Raw genomic sequence first — 16,327 nt, 5'->3', positions numbered from 1 at the left:
GGCATCCCTGACGGGTACCCCTACCCAATGGGAAAGAGTGAGACAAAAAAACGTTAGCCCGAATTCTAGCGCATGGAGCCGCATACAGCAACTGCACCCAAGACAAGAAAACCGGCCCAAACCCCATATGCCGCATCACACACCATAGGAACTGCCACTCAACGCTGTCAAAAGCTCCCAGGTGGGAGAGGTCTAGTGGGAACTCTATGCGCCCGCTCCACAGAAAAAAAGGGTGTCAAAGTCTCCTTCCCAAATGTAGCAAGAAGCCAGTTCTCAAAGAAATCTCCTGGATTGCGACCCTCCGCCTTCTCCGGTACCCCTACAAGGCGGATATTATCTCTCCGTAGACTATTTTCTATATCATCCTACTTGGCAGCCATGGCAGTTAGGTTAGTAATCACACGATGCATGTCCCGTTTTAAAGGGGGGACCTTCTTCTCTAAATCCCCCCACTCTCTCCTCCACCGCACCGATGCGTTCAGACACCCACTGCATGTCATGGCGTAAGAGGTTAATATCCTCTCTCATGCCTCCTATGAGAAGCTTCACATCTGCATTTCCTTTAGAGATAGCTAGTAACGCACCCTTAAGTGTGGGTTAAGGGCTAATGGAGCATGACAAGGGCCCTTCAGCAACAGACAGTCCAAACATGGCAGGTGAGGGGTTAATACAACAAGGGTCCGAGCCTGGCAAGGCTGAGACCATTCCAGCATAGGAGAGATGAGCAGGGAGTCCCCCTGTAGCCACAGTCTCGAGAGAGGAGGCAGCGGAGGAGACTGCAGTAGGGAGGGTGGAAGCTCCGGCAGAAGGGGGGTTAACTGCCCGTGTAGTACTCACAGTGGGTCCCGGCACATCAGAAGGGTCAGAGGCCGCGGTAGGAATCCGATCTGCGGGCAGCCACTCTGCCCCAGAATCACTGACGTCGCTCCAGTCATCAGCCGCTGCCGCCCGGGCTGCGTCTGGAGGCTCCGACACCCGGGCGAAGCGCTGCATCCTCTCTGCTACTCCGGCCACCTCCACACAAGATGGCGCCTGCTCACCACGAGGCCCAGGCCCTCCGGCTCCCTGGGACTTATTAGCCCTGTTCCGGTTGCTGCGCCCGGTCATCACGGTCCCCGCAGCCTCCAGGTACATAGAGAAGGGCACTAGAGGGGTCAGGGGAAAGAATGGGGCCAGATGCCTAGGATTCCAGCAGGATTAATAGCGGAGCTCCGGGAAGCTGCGTCCGCTCACATGCCCGTTCAGGCCACGCCCCTGCATTTCCTGATTTTGGACTTCTGCCAGGCCAGGAGGAGTCCAAAGTCTGTGCAAGAGATGGGGGGGGGGGGGGGGGAAATGTGTTCTGAACAAGTAGAGAGACACCTAGTGGTAGCTTTTTTAAACACAAATAAAACATAGAAAACTTTATTTTTTATTTTTTAAACAAAGTACATTAGAAATATTTTTATATACCATAAGGAGTGCAATAGAAAAAAATTAGTTTTAAAGACAGTGCGCATTTAACAAGTGTGTTACTGGCGAGTGCGGCTCTCCTTTGTAGAATATGCAGCTTACGTTGCGAGGTATAACTGTGATATATAAAATATATATAATGCTTTATATGTTTTTGTTTCCTCAGTGATCTTGAAGCCACCAGTCAGGCAATGTGTCTGAATGAACGTTACCTATTTGTGCTCCTGACCGGAGGCTTTATGGGCTACAGTTACAGCCTCCTGTATTTTATTCACAACATGAACTGCTTGTCTTTTCCTTTGGTGCAGGTAAGAACTAACTAATTTGTCTACCTATTCCATTACTGCCGATATTTATTTTATTTATTCTTCCCTGTAGATGTGAAAAGGGTTTTGTTAGAAAACTGCTCAGTTCCACCCTTATCTGCATCCTTTATGTGGAGATGAGATACAGAATATAGAGGAAAGCAGCAACTGTAGGAGCTTAGGCCAGTGTTTCCCAACCAGGGTGCCTCCAGGTGTTGCAAAACTACAACTCCCAGCATGCCCGGACAGCCGAAGGCTGTCCGGACTTGCTGGGGTTGTAGTTTTGCAACATCTGGAGGCACCCTGGTTGGGAAACACTGGCCTAAGCTCCTACAGTTGGGAAACACTGGCCTAAGACTTCCTGCTAGTCTATATAAGGGTATGGTTACACTGAGGAATTGGAGCGGAATTGAAGAGGAATAATTTTGGTCAGGTAAATTTTTATTTTTATTTTGCCATTTTCTCCCTTCCGCTGAATTTGCAAGGAATTTCCGTGCAGATTCCGCATGAAACTAATTTAGTCAGACTTTTATTTGGGATTCCACCTGAATGAACATGTTCTATCTTCAGATGGAACAGAATTCAGTGTCAGAATTCTGTTAGCAGAAATTCCTCAGTGTGAACAGGGCCACGGGAAGTCCATTAAAGGGGTTCTCCACCATAAGGTGATTTTAGTACGTTCCTGGCAGACAGTAATGGACATGCTTAGGAAGGATCTGCGCTTGTCTTGGGGCTAAATGGCTATGTTGTGAGATTACCATAATACTGTGGCAGTTTTTGTGAACTGGTATTTCCTGTTTGAGTTTTCTTCTTTGACTACAAATCCCATAATTCCATTTTCCTCCCTCCCACACATCAGCCTCCCCACCCATTGAAACCTAAATGAGCTGCATCCATTCAAAAGACCTGTGGTTTTCAATCAGGGTGCCTACAGCTGTTGCATTAGTTGCAGATTGATCTCTCTCCCACCAAGCGATCGCTCCACCCATTGAAGCAGACAGGCTCCCTGTCATCAGCTGACTAGTGAGTCAGGTCTCGGCCGCATTGCAACCTGGGAAAAATCAGAGACAAGTCATTTTGTATGCTTGGTAAAAATAAATATTGAAAATCACAGGAGAATTGTAAGAAAACCGTCACACACAGGTACAGTCACTATATTATGAACTACTTTAACTTTACAGCCCCTGTAGCATAGTCAAATAAAAAATAATAATTCTGGAATACCCCTTTAACTTTCCGATCACCGCTGCTAGCCGTGCAGGCATCCCGTGCCCCCCCCCCCCCCCCCCATGTCAGCGATCACGGCAAATCGTTGGTCAATTCAGACCAGCGATTTGCCCGTGATCCGGTGACCCGATCTCCCAGAAAATAAGCATGATCGGAGCTGAAGACCAATGGCAGGAGGGGGGCGGGGGGGGGTTAGAGTTCGTTTCCCCCGCTCTGCGCACAGATCGAAGTACGGGACAGAGCGGGGGGAACACGTGCGGCGAGGGGGTAGCATGGCCCGGCTTAACCGGACCGATGGAGGTGGCAGAGACGGCATCCTGGACCAGCGGCAGCGACGCAGGAGGAGCGGCCGGAAAGTGCGGCGGAGAAGGCTGCAGCGAAGATCGCGGTAAGTGACCTTCTCTGTGGCCTTCTAAAAGCTGCAAAACTACAACTCGCAGCATGCCCACACAGCCAAAGGCTGTCTGGGCATGCTGGGAGTTGTAGTTTTGCAACATCTGGAGGGTCACAGTTTGGAGACCACTGTAGTGGTCTCTAAACTGTGGGCCTCCAGATGTTGCAAAACTACAACTTTCAGCATGCACTGACTGTCTAGGCATGCTGGGAGTTGTAGTTTTGCAACATCTGACGTGGCACAGTTTGGAGACGACTATACGGTGGTCTACAAACTAGCCCACCAGATGTTGCAAAACTACAACTCCCAGCATGGCCAGACAGTCATGGATGCTGGGTGTGTAGTTCTGCAATATCTGGCCCTACATATGTTGCAGAACTACAACTCCCAGCATGCCTGGACAGTCTGGGCATGCTTGGAGTTGTAGTTTTGCAACATCTGGAGGGCTACAGTTTGGACACCACTACTTAGCGGTCTCCAAACTGTTGTTCCCCAGTTGTTGCATAACTACAACTCCTAGCATGCCCAGACTGTCCAGGCATGCTGGGAGTTGTAGTTCAGCAACATCTGAAGGGCCAGATATTGCAGAACTACACGCCCAGCATCCCTGACTGTTTGGCCATGCTGGGAATTGTAGTTGTGCAACAGCTGTAGGCACACTGGTTGGGAAACACTGAGCTAGTCAGTTTCCTAACTCAGTGATTCCAACCCGTGTGTCTCCAGCTGTTGCAAAACTACAACTCCCAGAATGCACTGACAGACCGTACATGCTGGGAGTTGTAGTTTTACAACAGCTGTAGGCACACTGGTGAGGAATTACTGAGTTAGAAAACAGACTCTAGCTCAGTGATCCCAACCAGTCTGTTTTCTAACTCAGTAATTCCTCACCAGTGTGCCTACAGCTGTTGTAAAACTACAACTCCCAGCATGTACAGTCTGTCTGTGCATTCTGGGAGTTGTCATTTTACAGGGTACATTCCCACGGGCAGGTTTTCAGTGTGTTTCCTTTTACAAGTTTGAGCTGCGTAAAATTTTCCGCCGGAGCTCAAACTCCCAGCGGAAAACTTACTGTGAACCTGCGCCAGTGTGAATGTACCCTAAAAACACTACACTACACTACACTAACAAATAATAAAAAGTAAAACACTACATATACACCCCCTTACACGTCCCCCCTCCCCCCCAATAAAAATGAAAACGTCTCATACAGCAGTGTTTCCTAAACTGAGCCTCCAGCTGTTGCAAAAACGCAACTCCCAGTATTGCCGGACAGCCATAGACTGTCCTGGCAGGCTGGAAGTCTTGCAACAGCTGGAGGCACCCTGTTTGAGAAACACTGCTGTAGGATTTTACTGTAGGTAACCGGGTCTGCCCCTATTGCTAATTCCTTATTTAGGCCTCAAATGCGCATGGCGCTCTCTCCAGAGCCCTGTCGTATTTCAAGGCAACAGTTTAGGGCCACATATGGGGTATTTCTGTACTCAGGAGAAATTGCACTACAAATTTTGGGGGGGGGGGTTTTCTCTCATTACCCTTTGTACAAATGTTACATTTGGTGGGGAAAAACTGAACTTCAGTGAAAAATTTTTTTTTTCCATTTACACATCCGACTTTAACGAAAAGTCGTCAAACACCTGTGGGGTGTTAAGGCTCACTGGACCCCTTGTTACGTGCCTTGAGGGGTGTAGTTTACAAAATATTATGCCATGTGGGGGTTTTCTTGCTGTTCTGGCACCATAGGGGCATCCTAAATGTGACATGCCCCTCAAAAACCATTTCAGAAAAATTCACTCTCCAAAATCCCATTGTCGCTCCTTCCCTTCTGAGCCCTCTACTGCGCCCCCCGAACACTTGACATACACATATGAGGTATTTTCTTACTCTAGAGAAATTGGGTTACACATTTTGGGGGGCTTTTCTCCTATTACCCCTTGTAAAAATTCAAAAACTGGGTCTGCACGAACTTGTTAGTGTAAAAAATGATTTAGAATTTTCTCCTTCACTTTGCTGCTATTCCTGTGAAACACCTAAAGGGTTAACAAACTTTCTGAATGTCATTTTGAATACTTTGAGGGGTGCAGTTTTTATAATGGGTTAATTTGTGGGGTATTTCTAATATGAAGGCCCTTCAAATCCACTTCAAAACTGAACTGGTCCCTGAATAATTCTGATTTTGAAAATTTTGGGAAAAATGGGAACATTGAAGCCTCTGATGTCTTCCAAAAGTAAAAACATGTCAACTTTATGATGCAAATATAAAGTAGACATATTGTATTTGTGAATCAATATATAATTTTTTGGAATGTCTGTTTCTCTATCGGCTCCATTGGGGGACACAGACCGTGGGTGTATGCTGCTGTCTCTAGGAGGTGTGACACTATGGTAATAAAAATTCGGCTCCTCCCAGCAGGATATACCAGCCTTCAGGCTCTGAGCTAGTCAGTTTAAGCTTAGTGTCTGAAGGAGGTGGACATGGTTTGGATTTTCCAGACCAGGTCTTCTAATTTTTTGTTTTCCTAGTATAGGGACGTGTTAGTTTTTTTATTCCTTTTTTTCTTTTCTGTTTTCAGGTGGGGACTAAGGGACTCCGGTTCCCTGTTTCCCCATTGCGAGTAAGGGGGCACAGACATTGCGTATATGCGCTGTTTGCCTCCCCTTGCCAACGGTCAGCGTCTGGGTTGGTACCTCATGGGTCCGGGTCCCCCTATTTCTCTGCTCGCCTCGCTTGCGCGTAGCAGCCAGGCGTGATGCAGGGACAAAAAGCTGACTGAAGACTCCATTAGGAAAGTTCTTCTGACTGAGGTAAGTACCCTTTTTCTCCATAGGTACGGAGAAAAGTGGGTGGGGGAGCAGTGGCACCTGAGGGGTAGGGATCGACCGATTATCGGTATGGCCGATATTATCGGCCGATAATCATGATTTTGGGCATTATCGGTATCAGCAATTACCTTGCCGATAAGCCGATAATGCCCTGACCCACCGCACCGCCGACCCACCGCACCACGTCGCACCCCCCACCGTGATGCTGGGCGGTATACCGGTATGGATTTTTGCCCATAACGCTATACCGGTCGGGCCCCTCCCCCACCCTCCGAGTCAATAAAAAAATTAAACTTACCCAGAATGGGGGTGGTCCGGGCCATCCATCCTTCCTTCCTGTAGTGTCCGGGGTGTTCCGGGTGAAGAGTGAACCAGTCCGGGCTGTCCTTCTCCGGCGGTCATCTTCTCCACTCCGGGCAGGCTCCGGCCTAGTACACTGCATAGACGCCACTACGCCACTCCCTACTGAGGGGGCATGTATTATGGGGCACTTTACTTTATGTTGTGTTTGGTGCAACTACGTCCAGCGCCTTTATATGCGGCTGTCAGCCGCGGCGCTGTTTCGGGCCGGGCGCTCTCAGCGCCGGCTTACTTTAGTTTTGCCGGCAGCGCCTTATACGCGGCTGACAGCCGCGGCGCTGCTACGAGCCGAGCGCTTCAGCGCCGGCTTACTTTCACTTTCGCCGGCAATCTCTGCCGGCGTTTGGGCCGCCCGCTCTATTCCCCTGAGCGCATATGCGGCTAGACATGTGCACTCGGGACAAGGAGCGGGCGCCATGACAGTTCTTCTCGGCCGGTCTGTAGCTCCACCCACAGGGCTGGGAGCTCTCAGAGGCGCGAAGCAGCCTCCAATCAGCGCTGCGGGCGCGATTTTCAGTGAGAAGGGGTCTGTTACTGTGTGCCTTGCTTCAGGCACGCCCCTCCCTTCCTATTGGCTGGCCTGTTCAGTCTCTCTAGCTGCACGGAGCGAGTTCTCCTCACTGCAGCTGACAGGGGACACAGACTAGGGTGAGAAAGTTCCTGTCTCCTTTTTCCCACATTATGTCCGTACCCAGAGTTGTTCCTCCCTCTAAACAGAAACCTGGAACTTCAGTGACTTAATATATCTGTAAGCACTGTAATACCAAGATGTCTGGCTCTGCTGAGCCCACTTGCCCTGCCTGCTCCACTGCTCCCCCAGCCTGGGTTTCTTCCCTGACCCAGTATATGGCTGACTTGACCCAAGTCTCCTGTTCAGTGGCTGAGGCTTCCCGGGAAGTGGTGTCCGCCTTGAAGGGGTCTTCCCTGCGCAGGACCTCTGAGAGGGCCCGCTCCTCGTCTCCTCATACATCACGCTCTCACAAGCGTACTAGGGGTGCCTCGTCTGACTCTTCCTTTGAGTCTTCAGATAGACGTGAGCGTTCCCCTCGTGGGTCCCGCCACCCCCTATCATCTGGGCACAAATGTCGCTCCTCCAGAGGACGTTCTCGGAGTCGCCGCTCTGCCACGCCAGAGCCGCGTACCCGGTCTGGGTCGCCCCCCTCCAGGACTGCCTCTACTCATTCACATTCCCCTGGTGAACTTGTGGACGAGGCTTCCGAGCCGGCATCTGACTCAGAGGACCGCTCGGACTCAGTTGCAACGGTGAACTCATTGGTGACAGCCATAAGAGACACCTTTCACTTGGAGAACCCAGGATCTTCGGATGTCACTCCAGGAGTATCCTTTCATCGTGCTAAGCCAGCACCTCAAAGGTTCAGCTCTCACGCTGACTTTGACGACATTCTGGAATCCGCATGGAAACATCCAGACAAGAGGTTCCCGGGAATCAAGACAATTCAAGAACGTTATCCATTTGACAAGGACTTTGTCGCTAAGGTGGTATCCCCTCCCTCAGTGGATCCACCAATTTCCAGGATCTCTAAGGTGACTACACTGCCTCTGGCAGATGCCGCTGCCTTCAAGGATCCCACGGACAAGAAGGTAGAATCTTTAGCGAAGTTCGCTTCTGAAGAAGCTGGCTCTTCTCTTCTTCCCATCTTCGCCTCGACATGGGTGTCCAAGGCCCTTTCGGAGTGGTGCCAAAAGCTCCATCAGGATATCTTAGCGGGATCCCCCCCCCCCCCCCCCCCAGAGGATCTATCTGCTCTGGCTCTCCAATGCGCTAAAGCTGGGGACTTTCTGTGCACAGCTTCCATGCAGTCAGCCCTTTGTTCTGCCTTTGTGGGTCACCTAGCGGCTCTCCGCCGCTCTATGTGGCTTAAAGCTTGAAATGCGGATGCCGCTTCCAAAAGGTCTCTCACTGAGCTTCCCTTTACGGGTGGTCGTCTTTTTGGCAAACTCCTTTGATGAGATTATCTCTGAGGCAACGGGAGGTAAGAGTTCCTTGTTACCTCAAAATAAGGCTTGCCCTACTTCCCAAAGGAAGTCCTTTTCCTTTCGGTCCTTTCGGACCTTTGGCTCCAGTGAAGGGTCCGGGCAGGTGCCCTCGCGGGACAAGAAGGCTCCCTCTTTCCGGGCACGCCCGTCTTGGAAGTCGGACTCCAACCGGTCCGGCCGTTTTGCGCCCAAATCGGGCAACCGCAAACCCACTTCTGCATGAAGTGAGGCCCCCACCCGCGGTTTCTTCTCGGGTAGGAGGTCGTCTCTTGTTTTTCCGAGACATCTGGACCTCACACATTCAGGATTCTTAGGTCAGGGACGTGGTGTCCAACGGTTACCGGATCGAATTCGCCTCCCTTTCGAGGGATCGCTTTTTTCGATCCTTGGCCCCCCGGTCTCCTCCTCCTGGCTAAGCAATTTAGAGCGGCTCTCCAGTCTCTGCTTCTCCAGGGGGTTATCGTCCCTGTAATTCCAGGGGAACGGTTTCGGGGTTTCTATTCAAATCTTTTTGTGGTCTCCAAGAAGGACGGGTCTGTGCGACCAATCCTAGATCTCAAGCGTCTCAACCGTCACCTTCTCATCCGCCACTTCCGAATGGAATCTCTCCGTTCGGTGGTGGCGTCCCTGGATCAAGGGGAGTTCCTTTCATCGGTGGACATCAAGGATGCCTACCTCCATATGCCAATATTTCCGGGCCATCATCTGTACCTCCGCTTTGCGGTTCCGGAGGGGCTCTTTCAATTTGTAGCCCTCCCCTTTGGTCTAGCCACGGCTCCTCTGGTCTTTACAAAGATCCTTGCGTCAGTGATGGGCCTGTTACGGTCGAGGGGAATCTCGGTGATACCCTATCTCATCAAGGCTCCAACCAGAGCCCAGACTGGAGAATCTGGTCCTGGGACTTCGATTCGACACGGCCTCTGCCCGAATTTGTCTTCCGCCGGACAAACGTCTTGCGCTCCGGTCGGGTGTCCGCTCCCTTCGGACCCAGGTATCAGTCTCCTTCCGCACTTGTATGGAAGTCCTGGGTCGGATGGTGGTAACTATGGAGGGCATAACCTTTGCCCAGTTTCATTACCGCCCCCTTCAACTGGCGATTCTTTCTCAATGGAACAGGTCTCCTCTGTCCCTTGATCGTCAGATCGTTCTCCCTCACAGGGTCCATCAGTCTCTGCTCTGGTGGCTCCGCTCCCCCCTTCTTCTCCAAGGGTGGTCGTTTCTTCCCCTTTACTTGCAGGTTGTTACAACGGATGCCAGCCTGTCGGGCTGGGGCGGCGTGTTCAGGGATTGGACGGTTCAGGGACTCTGGTCTCCCCAGGAGACCTTTCTTCCAATAAACATATTGGAATTACGGGCGATTCTTCTTTGTCTTCTTCATTGGGAGTCCCGTCCTGTCCGCGTTCAGTCGGACAACGCCACGGCCGTGGCGTACGTACATAAATCGACAGGGCGGCACTCGCAGCTCGGCAGCCATGGCCGAGGTGACAAAGATTCTCACCTGGGCGGAGAGCAAGGTTCCGGCCATTTCGGCGATTCACATTCCGGGAGTGCTCAACTGGGAAGCGGACTTCCTCACTCGGTCCTCACCCGACCCCGGCGAGTGGTCTCTTCATCCAGAGGTCTTAGCGCAGCTCTGCGACCTCTGTGGCATTCTGGACGTGGACCTCTTCGCGCTCCGGCACAATCGGAAGATCCTTCCTTTTGTGTCCAAGTACCGGGACCCTCAGGCTCTGGCCGTGGACGCCCTAGTGATTCCTTGGGCGCGGTTTGCCCTACCCTATCTGTTCCCTCCTCTTCCGCTCCGGCTTCCCAGGGTGCTGAGGAAGCTCAAGGCAGAGGACGTCCCCGCCATTCTGGTAGCTCCAGATTGGCCCCCGAAGGTCGTGGTACGCCGACGTAGTCAGTCTCCTGGACGACGCTCCTCTGTGCCTTCCTCTCCGCCCGGACATACTCTCTCTGGGTCCTCTTTGCCACCCCAATTTGCTGCATTTGACGGCGTGGCGGTTGAGACCGCGGTTTTGAGGGCCCGCGGGTTCTCTTCCCAAGTCCTCTTCCCAAGTTATGCACACCATGCTCAAGGCTCGTAAGCCCCCCTCCGCAAGAATTTACCACCGTACTTGGCGGTCTTATTTTCGTTGGTGTGAAGCTCAGGAATTCTCCCCGGTAACCTTCTCGGTTCCCAGTCTTCTCTCCTTTTTGCAGTCGGGGTTGGAACTGGGGTTGACTCTCAGTTCCCTTAAAGGTCAGGTTTCAGCCCTTGCTATTCTTTCCCAGCGGCCCCTGGCTTCTAATTCTCATGTCCGGACCTTCCTTCAAGGAGTGGCGCACGCTGTTCCTCCTTATCGGTCACCCTCTCCCCCTTGGGACTTGAATTTGGTTCTGAGTGCCCTCCAGGGTGCACCCTTTGAGCCCCTTAGAGAGGTGTCTCTCCGCCTCCTTTCTTGGAATGTGGTGTTTCTTGTTGCGATCACCTCCATCCGGAGGGTGTCTGAACTGGCAGCTCTTTCCTGCCGTTCTCCGTTTCTGGTGATCCACCAGGACAAGGTTGTTTTCTGGCCAGATCCTTCCTTTTTGCCTAAGGTGGTCTCGGCCTTTCATCTCAATGAGGACATTGTCCTCCCGTCCTTTTGTCCTGCTCCCTCTCATCCTAAGGAGCACTTACTACACAAGCTGGATGTAGTTCGGGCTGTTTGGTCTTATCTCTCCATCACTTCTTCGTTTCATCAGTGTGATTCCTTTTTCGTCCTTACGGAAGGTCGTCCTTCCAAGGCCACCATTTCTCGGTGGATTTGGTGCGCCAATTTGGAAGCCTATCGCTGTAAGGGGACGATTCCTCCTTTCAGGGTTTTGGCTCATTCTACCGTTCTGTTGGGGCATCCTGGGCTCTCCAGAATAGAGCCTCGGCCTCGCAGATTTGCAAGGCGGCCACCTGATCGTCTTTGCACACTTTCTCGAGGTTTTACCGAATTCATACTTTCGCATCGGCTGATGCTAGTCTGGGTCGTAAAGTGTTGCAGGCGGCAGTGGATCGGCCGTCTGCCTAACTGTTATCTGCCCACCCAAGGGACGGCTTTGGTACGTCCCACGATCTGTGTCCCCCAATGGAGCCGATAGAGAAAAGGAGATTTTTGTTTACTTACCGTAAAATCTCTTTCTCGAATGATCCATTGGGGGACGCAGACTGTGGGTGTATGCTGCTGTCTCTAGGAGGTGTAACACTATGGTAATAAAAAAAAAGTCAGCTCCTCCCTGCAGGATTCACCCGCCGTCAGGCTCTGAGCTAATCAGTTTAAGTTCCAGAGCAATAGGAGGAGACCAACAGGTCAAAGAAAAACCCAAAACTGTCCGAGAACCAGAAGAAAAAACATAACTGAACACACCCTCGGACAGAGAACCAAGGAAAAACCCCAAAATGGCGGGAGCTGTGTCCCCCAATGGATCCTTCGAGAAAGAGATTTTACGGTAAGTAAACAAAAATCTCCTTTTTCCTTACAAGCAGAGAGCTTCAAAGTTAGAAAAATTTAAATTTTTCATTTTTTTCATAACATTTTTCAATTTTTCACCAAGAAATTATGCAAGTATCGACAAAAATTTACCACTAACATGAAGAAGAATATGTCACGAAAAAACAGTCTCTGAATCAGAATGAAAAGTAAAAGCATCCCAGAGTTATTAATGCTTGAAGTGGTCAGATGTGCAAAAAATTCTCCCGTCCTTAGGGTTATAATTGGCTCCGTCCCCAAGGAGTTAAAGAAGATATCCCATGCAGCAAAGAAAAAAAAGATACCTAGCCATTCCATAGTATATTCACCTACCACCTCTCTGACATGTTTGTGATTTTTTTTCCGCCCCCCCATTCACCAGCTATTCAGCTCATAAATTCCAGTTACTTCCTGGTTATGGTGGCTATGCCTGTGATCTCAAAGACTACATTTCCCTGCATGCACTGCTCACATTTCCTGCTCTCAGCTGCCTGAGCAGAGAGCTTGTTACCTCCCCTAACTTATGCTAGCCACTCCCACATAACACTGAGCTCCAATCATAGCCCAATACAGCAGGGTGGCCACGAGGAAACAAAGTGCTCAGAGAAAGGGACCCTGGAGTTGAAGCTGCAGTTTTACACTGTAAAATCACTCCCTCCCCCTCCTCCTCTCAATGAAACAGCTTTACAGTGGCACAATCACCTCCCCCCTCCTCTGCCCTGCACTCCTCTCTCCCCAGTGCTCAGTGTGACAGCTCCCTCCCCTCCCCCCTCTCCTCCGTTCTCAGTGTAAAAACATTAGCAAGGAGAGGGGAGAGAACTATGATCTGAATCAGCCGGCATATAGGCAGTGCTGCTCAGCCAATCACTGCAGAACAGAGGGAGGACAGTGTGAATATTCATCAGATGGGAGGGGCTAAGCCCGAGCTCAGTCACCTCTCTGCAGCACAGGGGTTTTCTGGGTAATTGTCACGTCACGGCCCCTGGATGCTGCTGATAACAGCCTGAATAGGGGGTCGAAAGTCATGAAAACCTGGAACAGCTGAATTTCCTGTCAGACAGAAGAATGCAGATAAAGCTGGTTTCTAAGCAGCATTGGTAATGGAAGTGATTTACAAACCTGTATAACTTTACCTTCTGCACTAAAAGATGAACAATTGTTTACTGTGAGACTTGTCCTTTAATGTCAATGGAACTTTTATTGTTGGATGTTTTGAAGCAGAATTACTCAGGTAAATTCCTCTCCAATTCCTCAGTGTGACCATACCCTAACTCTCTGCTCATCTCTTTCATGATCAGCTAAACAAAGCTGATTTCCAAACTAATAGTGATGCTTTTTTAATATTCTACTTCACAATTGATCTATGTGTCACATGTTACATGTATGATTTAAATATTAAACAACTTTCTCTTCTCTTTAAGCAATTCAAGTATTTCCAGTTCCGTCAAAGTGTCCCAAAACTTCTGAAATATAGCGGTGTCCAGTCTCTATACCTGGCCCGGAATTTGACCGCTCTCTATTTTTTTCTGGGTATGATTTTATTTTTTATTCTAATCTCTTATATACACAGACACATAAAGTATACACACTTCTCTTAAATTCTGTCTTTTTATTCCAGGCTATATTCCAAGAAAATGGATTCAAGTAGTCATGAACCTCCATATGGATAAGTGAGTCGTGTTTTTGAACCAGTTACCTCTTTGGTACATGCATGCTAGGAGTTGTCATTTTGCAGCAGCTGGAGGCACACTGGTTGTGAAACATTGGCATACATTGTGTGTGTGCGCCGCAATGCTGTATCGCTGCAGCCACCTTAACTTTTTTTTATGGAGTGCTGACAGAAACAAAGGGGAACCCCCAAATAAAGTAGGCGGAAGGCATGGCTGGGGGCTACACAGACCAACACTATAGGCTGCAAGTTGTCTGTCTGTTGTATAATCCATACAATTAATAAATACACAATTGTATTGTAGTCACAGACCTGTGGTATTCTTATTTTCTGTGCAGACACTTGCCACCCCTGGATACTCTTCGTGGACTCCTGGACTTGTCACTCTTTTACCATGTTTGGGTGTCTGGTGTGTTCCTTCTCACCACCTGGTACATCGCATGGCTGCTCTTCCAGATCTATGCTACAGAGGTTAGTAGTACGAATCTATTGTAATAAACCTTTCTAGGTCCTGTATAGATTTTGGGCCTTATTTATAAAAATGTCATAATGGAAACTAGAGTACCAGCAGGCCATTATAAAAACCAGCAGGCCATTAAAAAAAATAAAAACCCTCCTGAGCTGAGGCCTCTTTATCCTTCACTTCATTATCTAGAGTGGTGCAGAACCTGCCACTCAATTATGTAATTTTCTCTTGCGGCAGGTCCTGCACCACTTTGGCTTGCAGGAAAAGGTCCTTCACCACTAACAGAGCAGAGGAGCACAGGAGAGGTGAGTGGGATTTTTATTATTTTCTTTTGAAAGAGGCTTATCTCATCCAAGAAACCCCCTGCAATTGCTAGTTATAAGCCAGGGAAGTGCATAACATTGCTCTGGGCATCCGACAAATCTGACCTTTTCGCTGCCTAGACTTATATAGAGAAAATGTCAGATTTGATTGACAGCCGGGGAGTCAGCTGTGTGCTGCTGCAAACTTCCTCAGGCTTATAACTAGCGATCACAGCGGGTCTCAGGAGTGGGACCCGGTACGGTCAAAACTATGTCTGGGCAGCATGTCAAGTGTTTTTCTAAATAATATACACCCTTTAGTTCATTTTCAGCTACCTCTTTCGTCAATGACACATTTGGCCTTCACCAAACATTGTTCCAACTCCCCAGACCCCTTTCCCTTCACTACTGAAGCAATGTCCTGCTCTGAAAGCAAGATGGGACTCTGGTAGTCTTTTTGCCTTTCCCGCAGTTGGTCGCAACCAATGGGGGCATCTATGTAATAGGAGGTTCCCCACCTATTGGACTACCTAACTACTGAGGGCTTCTACCTAAAAGGGAGACTTCCTTACCAACCTACTGTGAGCTTCTGCCTTATACTGTGGATTCCATACTTGCTTATAATGGGGGTCTTCTAGCTTTAAGTGGGCATTCACTACCTACTGGGGGCTTCTGCCTAATAGGGTGATTCCCTACCTACCTTCTGGGGACTTCTATCTTATAGGTGAGATTCTCCACCCACTTCCTTGGGTGCTTTTACCTAATAGGGTAGGATTTCCTACCCAACTACTGGGAGATTCTACCTTTTTGTTTTACAGACCAATTTTTAGCATGAAAGCAGCTATAATACAGAAAACCATACATTTAAAATAATTGCATTACTTTCAAGTAAGCCCATGACGTGAAGAAGCTCGTTTCTTCTGTAATTTAGCAAGGCTGTATTATATACAGAGGTTTGTGTGCATACATATCATAATTTTTTTTTATAATCTGCCTTCACTTACACGAATGCAGACTAGTTCTTTTGTAGTCTCCTTTTATTGCTCTTATATTGTTAACCCGTCTATACTTCTAGGCGCACAAGTTTCCTGTGCAGACAGCATTTCCCGAAGAAGCAAATAAATGTCTTCCAAACATGTTGAGCTGCAGTTCTCCTCTGCTTAAAGTGAGTGATATAAAGAGGTGTTTTTCAGACCTGTTTACCTTAGTGGTTCATACATATATACGTCATAGAGGGTCGGCTACTGCTTGTAAACACTCTCTACAGCCTTTCTTGTTCTTTCTGGACTCCTTAGCACTCGTCAGAAGCTAGCACAGTATTTCCTAACCAGTGTGTCTCCAGCTGTTGCAAAACGACAAGTCCCAGCATGCCTGGACAGTCTCCGGCTGTTCATGCATGCTGGAAGTTGTAGTTTTGCAACAGCTGGATGCACACTGGTTGGGAAACACTTTGCTAGACAGTCAAAGCAACCTTCTTTGATCAGCCTTTGTTCCATGAATGTACCTACCATATGTTTTGTTCAGTTAGTGTTAATATACACCATGATACCAAATGGCGGAGATTTATAAAAACCTATGTTTAGTAAGAGTGGTGCAGTTGCCCATAGCAGCCAATCAGATTGCTTCTCTTATTTCTCTACACAGGTTTTGATGAATCTCCCCCCCCCCCCCCCAATGTTCTTCATCTAGATATAAAGGAGACTTGTTGTAATTTTTATGTTGCATTTTGTTTGTCCTCCACAGTATTTGGCTTTCCAAGATCTGATGCTCCTCTCTCAATATTCTCCATATCGAAGACAAGAAGTGTTCAGCCTCAGCCAGCCAGGTATGCACTACTTGATAATGCTTGGAA

General features: G+C 49.1%; 1 protein-coding gene across 2 annotated transcripts in view; it reads left to right on the top strand.

Annotated features, from left to right (window-relative positions):
* Window positions 1-16,327, top strand: part of NDC1 (NDC1 transmembrane nucleoporin) — a 47,206-nt gene that overhangs the window by 11,542 nt on the left and 19,337 nt on the right. For both annotated transcript variants that reach the window (XM_056532148.1, XM_056532149.1), the window contains exons 5-10: window positions 1,619-1,760; window positions 13,460-13,568; window positions 13,657-13,708; window positions 14,046-14,178; window positions 15,551-15,640; window positions 16,219-16,300. In XM_056532148.1, the coding sequence (XP_056388123.1) occupies window positions 1,619-1,760; window positions 13,460-13,568; window positions 13,657-13,708; window positions 14,046-14,178; window positions 15,551-15,640; window positions 16,219-16,300 (608 nt within the window). The remainder of the gene's footprint in view (window positions 1-1,618; window positions 1,761-13,459; window positions 13,569-13,656; window positions 13,709-14,045; window positions 14,179-15,550; window positions 15,641-16,218; window positions 16,301-16,327) is intronic.

This window comes from Hyla sarda, chromosome 7 (assembly GCF_029499605.1).
Source record: "Hyla sarda isolate aHylSar1 chromosome 7, aHylSar1.hap1, whole genome shotgun sequence".
NCBI lineage: Eukaryota > Metazoa > Chordata > Amphibia > Anura > Hylidae > Hyla > Hyla sarda.
This window is presented reverse-complemented; position numbering and strand designations above follow the sequence as displayed.